At 37.8% G+C, this 20,400-nt stretch overlaps 1 protein-coding gene across 4 annotated transcripts in view; it reads right to left on the bottom strand.

The window, feature by feature from the left end:
• Positions 1-20,143, bottom strand: part of TPD52L1 (TPD52 like 1) — a 29,215-nt gene extending 9,072 nt beyond the window's left edge. For 2 of the 4 annotated variants that reach the window (XM_062488775.1, XM_062488776.1), the window contains exons 1-3: positions 20,036-20,143; positions 14,954-15,102; positions 4,045-4,146 (exon numbers count right to left, since the gene is read on the bottom strand). In XM_062488775.1, coding sequence (XP_062344759.1) covers positions 4,045-4,146; positions 14,954-15,102; positions 20,036-20,083 — 299 coding nt within the window. In that variant the 5' untranslated portion in view covers positions 20,084-20,143. Of the gene's footprint in view, positions 1-4,032; positions 4,147-14,953; positions 15,103-20,035 lie in introns of all 4 variants that reach the window. The other 2 variants (XM_062488777.1, XM_062488778.1) reach the window with 2 other exon arrangements.
• Between the last annotated feature and the right edge of the window lie 257 nt (positions 20,144-20,400).

Raw genomic sequence — 20,400 nt, 5'->3', positions numbered from 1 at the left:
TTGCATGCATGCCTTTGTTAGCTTAATCTTTAAATACTATCAGCAATGTATGTGGTAGTGAGCATATAGTAGTGTAGTATTAGAACTTGACTTTTTCTTCCTCTCTTTTTATTTTTTTTTAAAGCAACTCAAAATCCAGAAAGTCTCTCACTTGGTATCACAACTTGTTTCTAAAAAGGTCATCAGCAGGGAAGAAACATACAGACAGCTGCAGAGTAGTCCAGCAGTATAGCATCAAAATATTCAAACTTTAGAGTTTGAATATTTTCGAAAAGGAGAAAGGGATACAGATTCGGAACTCTATCATATCTGTGCTGTTCTTAGCAAGAGCCACATTTAAATATCAATGCAATCTCTAACACCGAGAGAGATCTGAGCCTCTGATCAATTCCCTGTGAGTGACCTGGGACTATCCCTTTCCTCTTAACTTTCCACACCAGAGAAATATTAAAACAGACAATGTGAGCTGAAGGTGGAGGAGCAAAAAAAGAAAACCTTGATGGCATATAATTGATCACCTATTAAAGACCTATTAATAAAGAATCTATTATCTTAGCTATATTGCTAGAGTCTGGTTTGTATCCTAAAGTAGAAGTATCTGTACATTGGCTTTCTATGCATTTCTTGTATTTCTAGAAACACAATATTAAATCAGATGCATTATGACTGTAAAGAGACCTTACAAGCACTATTATTAATACAAAATTCAGAAAATGTAAAATGCTGGTGATTATTCATGCACAAAATTAATTAGAGAGTTGCAACACTGGAAAGATGGGGTGGGGATGAAAGAGAAGCACAGCAGCTGCAAGAAAAGCACTTGGTCCCCAAAGGGTGGCATCTGTTCTTTCAGACACACAGAATTTTGTTATTTTTCTTATAGATTTTATCTTCTTGAATACTAACATAGCAATATAGCACATCTAGAGGAGTCTATCTGGCCTGTTGTTCTTTTATGATATTCTACTAATATTTTTAGAGATAAAAGAAGATGAAAATTAAGACCCAACAACTTCAGAATGGAAATACTTGTTTCACGTAGCGCTCTGTACAGTTGACATAGCAGGCAACACAGAAAACAGGATTTTATTTCATAAAGAAGGCAGGTTTCAGTATTTAGTCAGTCTGTCAACAAACCCTTTCAAAATCACCATCACCACAGGCAGGGGGTAAGGCTGCTGAACATACTGGGAATTATGATGACATCTGGATTTTAGAAATCAATTTCAAGTGTCTGGTCTGAGTGAAAGCAGAACAGGGATTTGCATCTGGATGTCATTGGTGACTATCAGCCTTAATGCCTAACCAAGAGAATTAAGCTAGAGTCTGATGTTTGTTTAAAATGGCATTATGGGAGGGGGTGGTGATAATCCACACACTAGATGACTGAAATAAAATTATTTGGATTAGCAAATGAAGCAAGCCAACAATGACACAGAAAATTCCCGCCTCTTTACAATTTACTCCCCCAAATAGGCAGGGGGAAAGGGAGGCGGAAGATTTTTAATAATCAGGTTATTTAAGTGATAAGGTTTGCAACATGACCCCACACAGAACTATACCTGGCCAAGCTCAGCCAGGAATTTAGGCCAGCTTTGTTGCTGAGGGAAGCATGCTGATCATCGCTCCATATTTAGGATGTACAGCAGATGAAGAAGGTCCAAGTCACTCCACTCTCTCTATAACTATGGGAAGCTGGCTAGACTGCTCGCTGCTTCATCATCAAGTGTCAAGAAAACTCTCCTAACTGAGAACTTAACTGAAAACAGCAAGTATCCACCAAAAAAGGCAGCACTGGTAGTTCATATTTTCCTGAAAAATTCCCAGCCAGGTTCAGAGTAATAATTTCAATCAAAGGAAGCTACTAGAAATCCACTTTTTGGTTAATCAAAATGCTTTTGGACACAGCCTCTGCTTTGAGCCCTTGGCTGAAGGGCTAATGGGATAAACACCTCCCATCTGCCATGGCAGAAGAATGACTGCCCTGAGCGTCAGGGCTGATGCTGATCGGTAAGACAAAGGCATTTGTTAACAGTAATATTAAAGGATGAACATGCTGTATTTCAGTGAAGACATTTCTGCCTTTGCAGTTGATCTCACACCATGTGCAAAGCACAAGTAATAGGACCTGAGAAATCCTGAACCATTAAGTCATCCTTCCCTCTATAATCCAGAGCCAGCACTCAAGTTATTCACATAGAATCTCTTTGGTCACTGCTGTAGGTTCCAAAGCATGGAAACAGCAACCAGACCTGTTTGCTGAGCTGTGGGCTTGTCTTTTTTACAAGTGGAAGTGTTAAGAAAGAACATAAAATGAAACAGGGGATATGTTGGTGCCACATGCATCACACACATCTTACACATTTCTCAAAAATACAGAATACAACTATAAATGCAGGGAAAGGCAGAAAGAATTAACAAAAGTAACAAAAAGGATTGTGAATGTGACTCATCCAACTGGAGCCTGGAGAGAGGGAACTGAAGTGAAATACAATAAACCCACAAGAAATAATGAGTGAAATGAAGGCCAGAAGAACTCACTCACTGTTTCTCATAACGGAAGAGCCAGAAGGCACCAAAGGAAAGACCAGGGAGACTCCAAGTAGGGAATGAATGAATGAACAAATAAACCACAGACTTTACCACATACATTTCTATCTATCTAGGGAGACATGAGGTGTTACGAATTTCAAAAGCTCATATAAGTTAAAATAAATTCTAGATACTGATAAATTCATGAAAAAAAACCCTCGAGAAACTTTTAAATGAAGCCTCAAATTTATGTTTTAGAAAGTTTTCAGCTTTTAGATTTCTGAACACTAAATAAATATACTAAGAAAATATACTTACATGCCTGCTTATTCTTCTATCTTTTGATAGCATATACTACTCATGAATGTTTAACTGTATCAAGTCAAAAATCCTTAGTTATGTTCATACCCTGGTTGCAAGTCACTGACTAACTTTCCAATTTGAACTACAGCATGGAAAAAGACTGTAAAGCAGATGATACGGTAACGAAGATTTTCTTTTTTTAGTTTCATCTACAAAAACATTAGTACTTCTCTAGAGGATTTATTAAGCTGTATGTAAAAAGGTAGGTATTAAGGGGGGATTCTAAAGATTTAAGATCCAGGATAAAAATACAGAGGGGAAAAAACCATTTTAGCTGCCATGAACTAAGCTTCTGTCATTTGCAGCACACACAGATTTTAGGATATGGTTACCTCATATGTTGCAAAATAACAAAATTTGGTACATACCAATGAGATAATATGCACCATTAATAAATGAGACCCTAATTCTGCAGGTCAAACAGTATATTGTAGAATTATCCATGCTCATTTATTTTATCACAAGAAAATCAACTCCTTCAAACACTCAAGTTCTGTGATCCTATTACTTCATGAAAACTGGAATGATGGTTTACAGTATACAATTTCTGCTCTCATACTGAGGAACTTTAGGACCAACACTTTACCAACATCAACATAAAAAGCCTGACACTGAACTTGCCTTTAAGTGACAGTTCTACTAACCTCAACTCCATTTACTTCCATCATATCCATTTTTATACAGAACAGAACATTTTTATGCAGAACAAAACTTTGCAGTACATCTTGTGAAAAAAAAAACTATTAAAAATAGCCTGAAATACTTTTGTCTTATCACAAACAGCTCCTAGGTAAGCTTCTTTTCTTCAGATTATATTTTTTTCCAGCATCCACATATGAATAAAATTTGGTTAATAAAGTTCTAACAGCAACTTTTTGTTCCATTTTACTTATACATTTCATTGAATTTGCAAAGTTTTTGCAAAAGGATTTCTGAGTGTACTTTTAAAAAAAATGAAAGAGACTCATGTAAAAATTCTATCTTTGGTCATCCTTATGCCTTTTTTTCAGTTAAAAACATGAGTGTTATTAAATACTCTAACTACAAATTACTGGAACCTTTTAAACACTAATGTAGAAGGAAGAGCTGACAAATGATTTATACAATTAGTCCTCTAAATAAGACCAGAGAAGCAGCAGATGCTGATACCTCATATCTCCAAACTTCTTGCTGATAGCTGTTCCTACATTGCTGATAGCTGCTGTTGCCTTTTGCCCCGCGTGACTCAGGGTCTCGTGTGTTTTCTTGTAACTGGAAACAAAAAATAGAACAGAAATAGTGATAAGTATTTTAAAAAGAGCTACTAGAACCCCTGCAACTAATTTCCCTCAAAGTCCCATCCAGTGAAATGTTAAGAAACATAGTAACTGTAGTTCAAAACAAGCATAGGTGAGGATGCCCATTGCTGCACAGCTTCTTCAGGGCAGGGTTCTCCAGAGCAATCCTTCACTTAGAAATCCTCTCTTTCTGCCTTGCAGATGACATCCCCTGGGTGGGCCAGCACACACTGGTTAAAAGCAGAATGCAGTGATTTGTTGAATACCTCTTTGATAAAACTTCTGTTTACAGAAAATCGTACTAACATCAAGTAAGTATTCTTGCAGCAGACACTGACCTGGCAAAATCTGCTGTCTGAAGCACAGAAAAGAATCAGGACAAATAGAACTCTGCTCTTTCAAGAATACACATTTTAAGTACATTTAAAAGATACACATCAAAATTATTCTGTGATATTTAAAACAGAAAAAAAAAATCAAATCTGCTTCCACATGCCACCATTTTCCTCTCTTTTTTTTTTTTTTAATTTCTGTAAAGGAAGAAAATTTGGGGAAGGACAGAGAAAAAAAGATGAAGAAACCTAGATAGCGAATGCAAATTCTTAGTAGGACTGAATTATTTTAAACGACGTCACTAATTTCATTATAGCATGCAGATTCAAACACAGAATCATCTTAATTTACTGATCCAGAATACATGCTCTGACCCATACAGACCCTTCAGTACAGTTAACTTGCACTCTCAAGTAATCAATAAGCTTTCCTGCACAGATGATTTTCTGCTGACTAAACTAATTCTGAGGATGTCAGAGGCTTCCTTCTGAGTAAATTATCTGATACTCCCAGTGACGCAGATGAGCTCAGAATTAGAAGTACTGACCTAGTAACAAAAGGAGAGCACACTATAATCAGTCTTCTACCCTGTGGTGTGTCTTGGCAGACAAGAAGAGATGATCATGAAAAATTCAGAAATAAAACTCCACTGGTTCTCATTCTCCTTTGAACAAAAACTATAGGATTGCAAGCATATACCAAAATACACTGACAGTTGATTAAAAAAAAACAAACAACAACCCTCTGCCTAAGTCCTTACAACAGGGTATTTTCTCATTATTATTTTATATATGAAAGTAGTAACTTTGTGGAGGAAGGAGGTGAAATAAGATTAATATTTGCAATATGGCACATCACATTTTATGTCACATTGTTTCAGCCCCAGCAGAACCTGTTGCTGAAAGTCCTCTGTTCAGGACTGTGTTTTACAAACCACTGGTTTGATGGCAGAGGCCACATAATGCTCTGTTCTTTCAGACAATATATTTTGATTTTATGTTTCTAAGCCACAACACCCTTCTGACCTAGCATGTTCTTAAACTGCCAAGTGAAAGGGCTCCTTCTATGAAGGTGCTTGTCTGTTTTCACTGACTAGCAAGGCAACCCACAGAGAGCAACTGAAGAATAGGGTACAGAATCTCTAGGAGCCTCCAGTTAGATAAGCCAAACCAAACACGCACACAATGTTGAATGACAAAGGCTAAAACATTGCAATATTGACAGAAGGAACACAAATTATAATTAGAAAGGAAGAAGAAATGGTTATGCTTGTTTTATTTATTCTAGTACAGTACAGAGAAGATGGAAAATATTGTTTTTTACCAGATCTCCTTTCTTCTTAGCCAGTCTGTCCTTGGACATAGCAAGAATGCAATACTCTTATTTCACTGAGGCTTTGTCCTCTAGCTGAACTAGTTTAATAGCTGTGTCATTCTCTTGCAGACAGTAGATATACTCTAATGTAAACTAGAATGGGATGAGACCCTAAAATAAGGATGCTACTGTCAAACTATAAGCACGTAGCTTTTTGGTAAGAGTGCCTACGAAAAAGAAAAAAATCAAATACTCCATTGCCTGTGGCATACAAGTCTTAAAGAGTTTGCTAACAGAAAAGCTTTCTAAACTATTCAGCACAAGTGGAATTTTTCTGATGACAAAATGAAGGCCAAGATTTGACTTCCAAGACCAAAAGTTCCTTTGTAGCACAACCTATTTATGTACAGGTTGAATGTACACAGTAAAATACTTTCCAGATATCCCTCTGAACTGATTGCTTTTTAAATGACACCTTGGAGTTAATTTTATTTATAGGCATATTTAACTTTATGATAAAGTATCTCTATGTCTTACATTTTCACTGCAAGTTCTTCACACTGTGTAAAACTATTTAGAGAACAGTCCAAAATGTGCCATACAGCAGACAGACCCAAATTCCACTGAGAAACATATTTCTGAACATTACATTGGTCAGAACACATCTTCAGGGAAGTGGCTGAAATGACACTGATTTTGACATTCCAACAATATTGTGTTTTCTCTGTAAATCCCATAAACCGAACATCCTCCAGTAGTGAGGAGGACATGAAGACTGCACTTGTGTTCCTAATACTTTTGACATTACATAAGAGTGTAAATCCAGCTAAAACTGTTACACAACTAGTCTGTTTTCAGCATCAACTTCAGCAAAAATGACCTATGACATGTCCCCTCCTCCCTTCAGCAATGCTGAAGACAACCTTTAAGGAACAATGGTGAAAATGGAGCACAAAATGCAATACCTGTCAGAAGAGACAATAAACATTAATTTGCATCTCAGCAGAGCTCTCTAATAGCTTAGAAATCAAACCCCCTGCCCATTTCCACCTCCATCATTACAGGTATCACTATGCCTTCTTCATAAATAACCTTTCCACAGAGCACATTGCCTCACTGTAGTTAGGTGCTGTGTTGATATTTGGATGTATGATGCACTGTATTTTGGCTCAGATATGTTTATCTTCGTAGTTATTTCATATTTACAGCATCCATTTGATATCTTGCCAAGCACTCTAGCAACAATGATCTCTTCAACACATTCTCTCTGTCATCTGGGAATCTGCTCAGTTGTATTGCATATTAATCATCTGACCAAGCAGTTTGCATCATCTCGTGCAACTTACAGCAGTTTGTACTTTTGTTTTAATGCACTGAACAGCTTACATAATTTTCAGAAACCTTTACCAGCAGAAATAAAGTTGGATATTCCAGGTAAGAACTACAAACACTTATTAACTGGAAAAAGTGCTCTATCTATGGTTTAAGTCTTCCTTATACCACCAAGTGTTTTGCATGCTAAGTCATCTGTAACACCTGGGCACTCTCATCCTTTCAGCAGCCACTGCTCACAATCTTTAGGTGAGTTCTGACCACCACCTCATCAAGATAGGTGACAGCATCTTAGGAGTCAGTCAGACAGCAGCTCAGATTAGACCAGAGACCCCAAAACTTATAGGCAGAAACACTCCAGCAAAACCAAACTCAGATAATTTAGGATACAGGGATTCAAGAAAGAGCACCTTCCATCCAAGTCACGGAGTGCATTTTTTACAAATACATCATTACACTCATACAAAGGCACCATCAGTATTACACCAGGTAGCATCAGCAAAAGCAGAAACAGTCTAATTGATTTATTCAGTTAGAGTAGGAATTCCTGCTATGATTTTATGGCATCTGAAAACACTCTGTAGCACAGAACTTCTGGTAACGGTTAACAAGGGTCATATACTGTGCTTTAACTCAGCATTAAACAATAAATATTTATAATGTATTTCATGGACAAGAGTGATTAAACAAATAAGTTATATCAACCACTGTCTCAATTGTAAACTTGTAAATAGCACTTACCTGTAAACATTTGAACATTACTGTATATATGACATTAACCTAAGAATTTCATCAATCAACTTCTGATTATAATTTTAAAATAGGGTATTTCTTTAACAGAAGCAATTTATAAAATTGATTATCAAAGGTTATCGCAAAACATGCTGATATTGCAGTTCCATTCCAATAACATGCCCAACATAATTAAAAGGAGCTTTAAAGATAACTCACATCTCCAGTGCTGTAACATACTATTTTAGACAAAGTAAATTTGCAGCATATTTTGACTGCATTCTCACTTGACAGTGTCATATACTACATTTAGGTTATGCTATTCTGTGACAACCAGATCTCATATATATCTGTAATTTTTACAGACAGCAAAAGGAAATATAAGGAGATACTGTTTCATAAAACACAACATGTGAAGGAACAAGTGCTTTATAGAGAGAATAGCCAAGCAGCAGCCATATAGAGAGAACTAGAGAACCAGACATTTAAATGGCCAACATCATCTGCAGGATATGACAGGACAATCATACTCATCTCATCTCAGTACAGAATTGCCCTTCACACGGCAGAGTTAAATGTAACCTTCATTCACAGTTGCAACACAAGGCAAGCCGACAGAAGTAGGCTACACATGTAATATTTATATTTTGCATGTCAAGCTGCATGTTTGATGTACTGTAGTAAATTATAAAGAATTTAAATTCAGCTTCTGTAAAATTAGTACATATGCTAATTAGGACATCTTCATTCAGCATGGCTCTCCATCTATGCTTGCTGGCAAAATTAATCCATTTGAGATTGTGATAAGGCTTGTCAGTGATAATGCTCACAGATGTAACAGAACGCAAACAATTAACAACAAAACCATACAGTAGAGCAGAGCCTGGTAGCACAAGCCATGCCCTATGGAGCTTACTTCTTTTCAGTTTTCAAACCATTAGTCAGCTTAAGAATTACTTTTCTGCAATCAATCTAAAGCATCTGGATCCCTAAGAACCTCTCAGCTACAAAACTATTTTTCTGTTGATTTTCTGGGAGAAATAGGGCTCAGCATTAACTAAATTATGCTAATGCTCAAATGAGATAAATGCATATATGACAGATAAAAGGTACATAAAACATTCTCTAAGAGCATTCTTATTGTCATTTTTGTCACAAATTAACTCTAAGCTGTTGTGCATTATTTTGGGGTTTTGTTTTGGTGTTTTGTAATTTTTTTTTTATGTTAGCACTCTCCTGAAATTCATTCCAACTTCAAAACAAATAACAGCAATATGTTTTTGCCATCCTTCCCATTGCCAGGGATGTTAAGAATTAACTGAAACAGTGCTGGCATTTGGATGGGTACATACGCCTAAATCTAAGGAAGTATGCCCCAGGTAGTTCCTCTCCCACAGAGAGAGGAAGGAGAGAACTGAGGAAACTGAACCTCTGCAGGCTGCAGCAGAAATCTGTGTATGGAAGGTGACTGTTCAAGAGGTTGGAGAGAGTCACAGGTCAGAAAAGGTGCCAGACAAAGGTGACACATGATCTGGGCTGTACTGCCCCATAATCTTCAAACACTTGGGAAAAATACGGGATACAGTTTTTTGAAATGCATTATTTGTGCAATGCAGCATAGAACGGGGGGAAAAGGTGTGCTATGGCTACTCTCCAGGCAGAAAAGCCAAAATATGTTTGCTGAAGCACAGATGATCTTAAGACATTACAGGCAGTTCATGACACCTTAAACTATATCAGTAACAGTATTTGGGCTCTGAAAATGTACATTAGATTAACAAAATGATGCAGATTAAACACATCCCAGCCTCTCTTTTCCTTTCTTCCCCTCCCTTACACTTCCTTTCCCATTCTTTTCCCCTTCCCTTCCCCTTTTTTTGACTAACTCGTTCCTAGGTATTTTTAATCCTTGTAGTTTCAGAGATTCCAATTTACATTCAGGCCTCCCTTCCCTTACAGTTAGATACACACACACAGAAGATCACTATAATACATATGCATATGTTTTCTGGTTCTCCATGATAATTACAGTGGGTTCTTCCCTGAAAAATGAACATCTGGAACACATCACCTGACCTTACTGTGGAATTTCCATTAGCTGAAGGTTCTTGTGCAAACAAATGGACATACATCTTGTGGACAAAGAATAACAAGAACAGACTAAGTTAACTGCCTGAAGTCCTTTCTCCTTATTACTCTACCCTTCCAAAGTCAAGGCCAGAGACATGTGGAAAAACAGCAAAATAATTCTCTTTGAAGACAGCATGAAGGTTGCCTGATCTGACCCAAAGGAAGCAAAGGCAGTGGGAGAGGCTCCTTTTATTTCCATCTAGAACAGACTCACACACAAGTAATGTACTTGCTAAAGCCAGCACACAATTTCTTCACTTACACAACTGTTACATTTACTTGCAAATTTCAGAAAATTTTAGAAGGTGATTACACATTGCAATGAACATAAACACCCACATTTCTTTTACTACCACTCATAAGAAACATGTGTGTGGGAACACAGTTCACTTAATTCCTAGAAGTCACAGTAGGACTGTGGCTGTCCACAAATTATATCCAACTTACTGAAAAAAGTTCTGAAACTTTGGAACACATTACTCTATATTTAAAGTTATATTAACAAAGACTGCCTGTACCATAGATTGTAAGCCAAAAACACATGCAGTGCAATTATTGCCTTCTATTTTCCTATCACCTGGCAGAAATTTCAACTATAAAACAGTAAGTTCCAAACAGTTGTTGAAACATATGCAATTGTCCTCAGGTTTCCTACCAGCAGAACAAAGCTTTCTCACACAGTTCAGCCCATAGTCAATGAATAGATCTTTATTCTATCTCTGGAGGAAAAAGCCAAGTCCATGTTGAATGTTCTTGTCCCAAATCTTAATAGAATATCATATGCAAGAACAGAGCAACACTGAAACTTTCCTAAAAAGTCACCACATAAAAAAGCCCAGGGCCCTGTCTAGGAAGAATGCTGTTTGGAGCCAGCACTTGGAGTCCTCTTGATTTTGGCCTATAATTCATGAGCTTTTCCCTTTCTACAAATGAAAATTTCTGTCTGAGGTCAAAAGATGAAAAGCCATTTTGAAAAGAGCTTTGTCAAATTCCTAGCCTAAATGTTAGCCTTACATGGGTCCACTTTCCATCACATCAAAGGCTTCCCAGCCCCCCATCTGGAATCACTAAGCATATTGACTTTGAAACATTTCACATCACTACACTACTACAGTCCTTGCAAATAGAATGAGTTTCCTCTAATTTTCTATCTCTTCTAGTAATTTATTTGCCATGGCAATACTGATGGCATTGCCAGTGGTCTGACTGTCTGGAGTATTTCTTTTTGGAGAGGTTTAGTAGCAAACTAAGCATTTTCATTTCCTTATAAATCTCCCATAGCTCCCATATTCCATCCATGGGTTGAAAGGTTAACCATTTAAAACAGAGGAGATCTATGTCTTATAATAGTTGATAACATCTTAAGAAAGGATGGCAAATAAATTTGGGGACACTACTAGGCTGGAGTGAGTTTATTGGTGGGTAATTTTGCAGATAAAGCTGCTCCTTAGAAACTCAGTAGAACTGAAGTATCTCCCAAGAGGACAGTACTATAATGTCTTACTTTTTTTTCCCAAAGAACTACAGAAGAGCACTAGATGAAAAGCTGAGGGACAAAGCTAAGCATGCTTACAACATAAATGCTCAGCGAAGGGCAAGGTATCTTGTGGACCTATGTCTTTAGTGCTTAATATGACAGACTAGTGAAAGGTTAAATTAACCCTTGTAACCTTCTCCATGTATAAAGAAACACAATTTGATAATTGTACTGAAAAATACAATTACTTGGGACTTTGTCTGAGACAAAGTGAGCCAACAGGATTCTCACTAAGTTCAGCAAAGGGCAATGCAGAGTCCTGCAGGTTGGGTTAATAACCCAGTAGGGGCTGGGGATCAACCAGCTGAAAAGCATCCTTGCAGAAAAAGGCTTAGAATTCTGGTAGACAACAAATTGGAAATGAGTCAGCAATGTGCCTTAGCAGCAAAGGCAGCTAACAGTATCCTGGGGTGCATTAGGAAAAGTGAGTACAAGTTGAGTGACGTGATCCTCCTGTCAGCCCCGGGTTATGGCCACACCTGGAGTGCTGGTGCTTCCCAGTCCAAGGCAGACATGGACAAACTGGAATGAGTTTGCTGAACAAGTCCAGCAAAGGTACATAAAGATGGTAAAGGATTGGAGGACCTCTCATATGAGGAGGCTGGGACAGCTGAGGCTAGTCACCTTAGAGAAGGCTCATGGAAGGATCTCATCAATGTGTATAAACAACCTAATGAAAGAAGGAAAGAAGGTAGAGGCAAGCCATTTTGAGTGGTGTCTAGTGAAAGTGCAAGAGGCAACCAGCACAAATTCAATACAAGAAGTATTAAAATATATTAATATTTTAATATTTAAGAAAAAATGTTTTTCACAGCAAGGGTAATTGTACATGAAGAGGTTGCCCAGAGAGTCTGTAGAATCTCCATCCTTGGAGATATTCAAAACCTGGCTGAGCATAGTCCTAAGCACTCTGCTCTAGCTGGCTCTGCCTGAAAGAGGCAGTTGGACTCGACAGTCTCCTGACATTGCTGTCAACACCTCAAACATACTGTGATTCTGTATAAAACCAGGTTAATCTTCATAAACACTATCTCCTACCTTAACCCACTATATGGTGAAAATCTGAAGTATAGAAGGTAAGGAGACCTGTGGGAACTTTACAGAAGCACCACCAAGAAGCTTCAACTGAATACAAAGCATTCAGGTTATGTAAAACCTTTTTTTGTAGCAGAACAATAATTAGAAAAGCTCGATTATGGTCTTTACAAATGTCCATGTAAAGACATTTGTAATTATTTCTTAAGCTGAAATAAATAACCTCAAAATCCACCAACATGGCCCTGCTTCTAGCATCTAAATAAGAATGAATTATCTATTTTTAAAATATAAAAACCCTGCATTGCTAGAAGTTGAATATCCACCCACATCTATTCACTGAAAATTAAAAAGGTGTGTGTGGGAAGTCATTCCAGTTGAATGCCTTACCACCATGAAACCAAACCAAACTCAAGGCAATCATTTGCTCTCTAGTTACTGATGTCCTCTATAGCAGAATCCTTTGCCTCCCTCAACACATAGATTATACTAAACATCAGTGCACTGAATTGTATTGGAAATTACCAAGGAACTTGTGGCCAACCATTTAAAATATAAATGCTTTAAAATATTCAAAATATCAAGTTTAAATTTAGCCAGTACAGCTGGCATGCATCCTGTAAGTTAGGTCATGGCTCTTAACTAGTGGTCAAACACACTATACAGGACTGTTTCTGAGAGAAGTCCACCCCTCTTCCTCTAACTCTACTCTAACCCTAAGAATGCATCCCTAAATTGCTTTAAAAGATTAACAATAAGTGGACAAAAACTTTGTTGCTCTGTGGCTTTGAAAAGTTCCCTGTTAAAAAAAATAGTTTTAACTTACAGGAAAGCATACCCAGCTAAGCGAAACAAAATTTGTCCTCTTAAAACCAGGTCATTTTAAAATATAAAATGACTAATTGTCGATTTAGAAACCTAAAGTACAGGCATGTAAATATATATTTTTAACAAGCTCTTCAGCCTTCCTAAATTAAAGAATCTTTGTGAATAATGCTATCCCACTGCTATTTTGGTACAGCAACAATGAATCACCTCTATTACATAGCACATCCATTCTTAAGAACGTTGAATTAACATGTTTTTACCAGCACTGGTGTTCTGGCATGAGGGTCTAGCAGAATTATACAGCAGTTGGACCATAAACATGAGAATTTTCTGGGACACAAATGGGACTCCTGTTGCTCAGTTCCACATAACAGTTTATGGACATTTACTACCTAATGGACTGTAGTTTCTGAAATTCATTTTACACAAAAAGTAGCAGCTGCCATACTGAAAAAGTTTCCTAAGTCTATCTTTGTGGAAAATGTCAATGTGGAGGAAACATGAAAAGCTATCTGGGAACTTACTACCAAATTTCAAGTAAAAAAGAAAGTTTTTTGTTTCAAAATTTTTCTAGTCTCTCCCAGTAGTTCTAGTTCAGATGTCTTTGTCTTCTCTCCTAAAGCTTAGTGTCTCTAGACTGTTCTCTCCTAGCACATGCCAGACATCCTCACCAAGCCAACACTGATACCCCTGCTAATGACATGCCATGAGAAACAGGACCTAGATGAGAAAGTGTCCAACAGTGAGAGACAGGACACATACAAACTGTATTTTTATTAAGGGGTTTATGCCTTGACTTCTTATGAAAATACAAAGAATAGTTCTTTTAATGTAAAAATGTATATTTTAACATATTTTACCAAGTCTCTCTAAGCATCTTGAATGCACCGAGAGGAACTGCTAACGCTTTCTGCCCTACTACCCTGAATTTGGTGGCTCAAGGTGAGATCTGGCACTGCACAGCTATGAAACCTTAGGTAAGATTGTGCTGAAAATGTTGTGCAAGAGTTGGGAGAACCCTTGTTAAGCACCTTTTCCCTTCGCTTCGGAGCTATACCAAAGCCTAGACTGAATTAAGGTCAAGTCATATTACTAATATGGCTGTATCTGGCCAGGTACCTCACAGATCTTGAACTCACAATTTTGAATCCCTGGCTTGACCTAGGACCTGGCTCATCAGTACAGATGCATTTGGAGATCTGAACTCTCGGCTTGACCCTCTTTGCTGTTATTGGACCTCCTCTGCTCTCTTTGTTTAGGTATTGTGGGACTGTTCCTTCATGGACGATGCCACTTCCCCCCTTGCCTTCCTTGCTATCAGTTCCCAGTTCAGCTCAGTTGTGGAGAAGCTCATTTTTCCTTCTCCTTAAGTGTCAAATTCCATTGTCAAAAGAAGAGGGGAAAAAAGCAAATGACTTTTCAGACAGCACTTGATGAAAGGTGGGTGGTTCTTTCTACCAATGTTGCTTTTAATTCAGCCCAAAAGGTTTTAGAAAAACATGGTATGTTCATATGTGTAAGTATAAAGATCAGTACTCACGCAGAAGTAGTCTGCATATCATGCCAGCTTTTGCTAAAGTTCTGCTTCAGTTCATTCATCAGACTTATGCCAAGCTTTTGTTTAACTTCAACCAGGTGCTTCTCTTTGGCTGCTAGCACTTGCCGCAAAGTTGAAATTTCATCCTCTAGCTGAGGGAAAAAAGGAGAAAGGAGAAAGGTGTTAACTTGTTCCCACAGAATGATAAACACATACAATGCTAAGAGGCTAAATGAATCTCACAAACTCGTGGTTTTTGTAGGTAGCTACAGAGACATAGTCAAGTGTTTGTGGAGTCACAAAGGTGTGCCCAGAACACAGCTGACACTACGTTGAATTAATGTGTCACCTCTGTGTCACCTATGTTCACCATCACACACATGCATCTGATAAGAGAGAGAATTATCCAGTAAGGAATTGACTTCACAAAAATCTGCGTTAGGGCATTAGGAGTCTCAAACACCAGTCTTTCATTCACTAGTAAAATAGGACAAGATAAGACTGGAAAATTCAAGCAAATATCTTTCTTTGAATGCACAGGCTTTTAACTTCATAATTGCAGATTTTTAGTTTTCTGGTCCTGAAAAAAAATATGCAAACTCTTAGGATCAAGTTTAAAAATACAAAAAAATGCATGATAATATATGACTTGCAAGTGACATCAAACATTATATCCTTGTCATATGAGTTTTATTTATGTATTTTAGGCCCCACATATTTCAAAATTGTAACATAAAATTTATAGTTGAACTATTTATATGAGTGATCAGTATCCAAAGCGTAAGAGCACTCAAAAGACAGAGCAGATTAGTCTTTCCAGAGATCCTACAAACTCTTCAATTTCAAGCTGTAAAGATGCCATCCAGCCCAAACAGAGGAATATAATTCTCCCTGCAGTAGACATTTTTTGGAAACACTTAAGCAAAGCCAGTGTTTTACCAAGGCAAGAACCAGAAGACAAGACTGGAAGAAGAGTGACTCCATAACTGTCCTGCCAGTGGCTCAGAATCCTGCTCCTTGAGCAGCACTCCTGCAAGTGAGCAGAGGTTTGCATTCTTCACCTGGAAGTCTCCCAAGCCAATCTATGCAAGCAACATACAGTGATACTGAAGCTAACAAGGGCAAATGACACCAGAGCAGCTGCCTTTCACTTCAGGTTTAGAAATTACCAACTGTGTTCCTTCCTCCATATGTTAGTAAGGTAACATATGGCAGCTTATCTGATTACCATATGCTAAGTTCCCTGGAACTACAGTCTCCCCGTGATTTAACTCCATAGGTTGCAGGGAATGATGCAAGCACCAGCTGAAACAGTGCTGACCTCCAAGGCTATATTTAGGACATCGGTACCGGCATTATTCTATGTTACATATTCATGCATTCTGGTTCCCTGTAAAACTGGGTGCAAGCTTACTTCTCTTGTAAAAGTCTCATACTTGAATCAACCAGCTATCACTTTCTTTTGCTATCTAAATATTCAGTTAATTCAGGAATTAACCAGCAAGACTATGAACACAAAGCAAAATCATGACCTGAGCGAAGTGATGCCAACACTTCACCAGTACTGTTGTTAGATACACAGCAATTCAAATTGCTTCATTCCTCCCCATGTCCTTTACTTTCCATTATATTCCTAAACTGCAAATGAAATACTGTCAAGAGGCAGGTGTCAAGAGTCTCTCTTCTGAGAGGGTAACTGGTTAAATGACTATAGAAAGAAAGCACAAATGTAAGCATTCCTCAGGCAGCAGTTCAGAGATCCTTTGGGTTGTTCCTCACCAAGAGCAACCCCTTAGTGCACGACTGCCTGTGCAACACTGCAAAAGAACTTAACCTGATCCCAGGACAGTTATGGGCCAGCACTAGGCTGATCATCAGGTGCCTGGATACATAAATATTTCAGGGCTTCTATTAAAATTACTTTCCATCTGTTCCATTGAATAGACATCTTAAAGCTGTGATAGCCTAAGCAAGCATTAGCCATGTGCTCAATGGCAGAAGTATGAGCAACATTTTTGATTAAGTAATTTATTATTTATAACACAGCAATCAGTTTTGAATTGACAAAATCCTCCTCAACTTCCATCATTTTGAAATAATGACAGATACAAAGCCGCCCTCAAGTGCTCAAATATCAGTGACAACTCTGAAGTAGGTAGAAAGGATTATGGACTTACAGTAGGATCTTGAAAAGCATTTAAGCATGTAACATAACTAATCTCATGAAAGTCAGGCATCACTTGTTTAGGAATTTTTTAGAACTCCACTTTTGTAAATGTTTATAACTCCATTATAAAACTAGGGCTTAAATCAACAGAAATACAAGCTTCTAGTTCTCATGCTTCCCCTTCAAAGTGCAACAGAGCCAGAAGAATATTGATGCATATGGAGGCAAAGTTCCCTTCTCCCGTAAGGTTGCAGAAAAAGGTATTATTATTATCTTTCCTCAAACTGGGAACAAGCATGCAGTAACACACACTGCTGAACCTGTGCATCAGGTAGATCAAACCAGATAACTCTTTCTGGGAAGGTGTGGGAGGGGGAAGACACCAAGGAGTAAATGACTACTTTGATGAGTGCAATGGAAGGACAACTGACAGCAGTGAGCAGGGTAGTTCAAAATCTCAGCCCTCAGCATGACTCAAGAGTCATTGTACAATGCTCCTCACAGTGAGAGGGGCGGGGGGAATCTGTTCCGCTAACAATCTTCTGGCCTTATGTAAAGCGTTTGGGCTACAATTTTCTGCTGTTATTCTGAAAAGTCAGACTGACCTCTGTAAATTCAAATGACTGTTAGACGTTCCTCTAAGAGTTACTCATTTTAGTTGCATTGTGGAAATCCTAAGGCTTGATTAGAGTCAGAGACCTGCTGTGTTAGCTAGGCTACAAATACAAGAACAGAGTAAGTCCATGCTCTGAGAAGGTTCCAGTAAAAAGGGACTATTAGCAGGAGAACAGGAATAGAGGATCCAAAAAAATCCTGCCAGAAAAACAGTAGTGCTCATTCCTCTCCTAATGTCAGAGTGGGAAGGAGGAAGACAACACAGAATATATACATTAGATACACAACGCAGAGATGGAACATATATTTTCTGCTTAAATAAATGCACAACAGGTGCTCAAGAACAGATCCCCATTTTATCAACTATTGATAGCAGAATTAAGGATGATTTTTACTTCTCACAAAAGTAAGAGAGGTACTTGTTCCTACAGGCTCAAACAGGTATTATGCAGCACATGGAAGGCAACAAAACTATCATTGGTGGAGCAGAAAGGGCTTGTAAGTAAAGAATAACAGCTTTTAAAAAGGAAACATTACCCAATTCCCACATTAGCAAATTTTTCTTTCTGAATGAGGCAAGGTCACACATTTTTTGCAGTCTTTTCTAAGAGTCATAAGCCTCATTTAACTTTAGACTGTTCAGACTTGTTTCACTCTGCATTCAAGTTTTCCAAACCTTTCTTATCATAATTATTTTATTTTGCTTTTAAGCATCAGCTGCATGCCAGTAAACTGCTGTGAGAAATTCAGAAAATAATTCCTAGGTCAGTCAAGATCATAATATTTGGCAGGCAATCTCTCACTTGCATGTTAGTACAGGAATTAAAGCATTTTCAGCATGAGCTACTGAGAATTCTCTCTCCTATGGCAATCAGTAAGCAGAAGGGACACCCAGAAACATTTGTGTTAAACTCTGCTGAGAGAAGCATATCATCCTCAGATAACTGCAGGAAGCTCTGGCTTTTTTCCTTCCTTGTTTCTATCTGCCTGTGAAGTCCCCTCCACCAGGGAAGAGAATCACAGAATGGCTGAGGCTGGAAGGGACCATTGTAGGACATCTGATTCAAGCCCTACCTAGAGCATGTTTCCCAGGACTGTACCCAGACAGCTTTGAAACAGCTTCAAGGATGGAGACTCCAAAATGTCTTGGGGTACACTGCTCAGTCACACACACACATTAAAAACATGCTTCCTGATATTCAGGGGGAACCTCCTGTGTTCCAGTGTGTGCCCAGTCCCTCTGGTCCCGATCAAAAGCCAGTAATGAATATGCCAACTCCTAACTTATTTGATAAACTGAACACGTAAATTTGAGCTTCCTTCTGATTGTTTCTAGATCTGACAGGATCAGCAACAAAATAAAAATTGTCGTAACTCAGAAACACAGATTGATAAAATATTATAGTGAAAAAACCAATCTTCTATTTCACTTGAAAATCCTGAATCAGCAGGTAAATTACTTGAAAGTCATTATAAATGTTACTTCTTAGAGTAGTTTGTAAGTACTCTAAGTACCACAAATTAATATCAATTTAAGCCTTCCAGTTAAGGCAAAACCAACTCTTCATGTTCATATGGCTGTGATTTCTGTTGACTCATATTTCAAATAATTAAACCCACAGTTTTCCCCATTCTCTATTTTCCATTCCAGAACTTCACTTTTTTGTGGCGTTCATCAGCAATGATTAAAACTGAAACCATCCTTCCATGGTAGACCAAATCTGGACAATCTCTTTAAATCTTTGTAATAAAGAGATCACATGGTTCACACCTTTTTCCTCCCATCTCCTTATTCTTTTTAAGTCTCTTCACATTGTCCTGAGTTCCAGACTCCTGAAAAAAGATATTACCTTCTCAAAACACATCAGCAGAAAGGAAACAAAAATATGATAGAATTACTGTGCTTGTTGTCATCAGCCTCTTCTGTAACCACCATCATCACCTTTTTCTCTGAGCACCGCAAAAAGAAATTTTCTATCAGGTGGCACAACCACTGTAAGAACAATACCACAGATCTAATGAGAACACCTTTCATTCTTTTTAAAGGAATGTTTATAAATAAAGACACCTCTTGACTAAGATGGGAACGTGCATTTGACTTCCCCAGTACAATCATCAAGCAGGAGATATTTAACCTCCAAAAAGTAGATATAAGAAAATGATAGGCTACACTATTGTAGCCTAGAATAATTTTACCAGAAAGGAAAGGCATTTCTTTATAATGTATACTTCATCCTACAATTCATAGCTTCCAGTTTAAGGAAGTAGAAACAGTAAAACTCACAGAAATTCAAATTCATTACCTTGGCTAGCTCAATTTTTAACTCTTCTTTTTCTTCTTCAGACATCATATTGGTGAAATCAACGTCAGTGACCACATCTTCATCTGCTTCATGGAATGACTGAGTTTCCAACAGGCCTTAAAAAGTTAAAAGGTCAAGACAACCATTATTAATTATTTCAATTATTGCATTGGCCTCTCCTAAAATCTAAGAATGATATAATATTTATCCACTAGGAAAAAAAAATCAAAGAAAAACCAACCTTTTCCTGCTACAATCATTTGCATTCTGCTTCTCTTTCTGAAAAGCTATTGGAAGCATCAGAGGGTAATGTCAGCACAGGAGCAACTTAATATGTGTAAGCACCAGTCATTCCCAGAAATCAA

This window comes from Cinclus cinclus, chromosome 3 (assembly GCF_963662255.1).
Source record: "Cinclus cinclus chromosome 3, bCinCin1.1, whole genome shotgun sequence".
NCBI lineage: Eukaryota > Metazoa > Chordata > Aves > Passeriformes > Cinclidae > Cinclus > Cinclus cinclus.
Note: the sequence above shows the minus strand (reverse complement) of the source record. Positions and strands in the feature narration are given on the sequence as shown.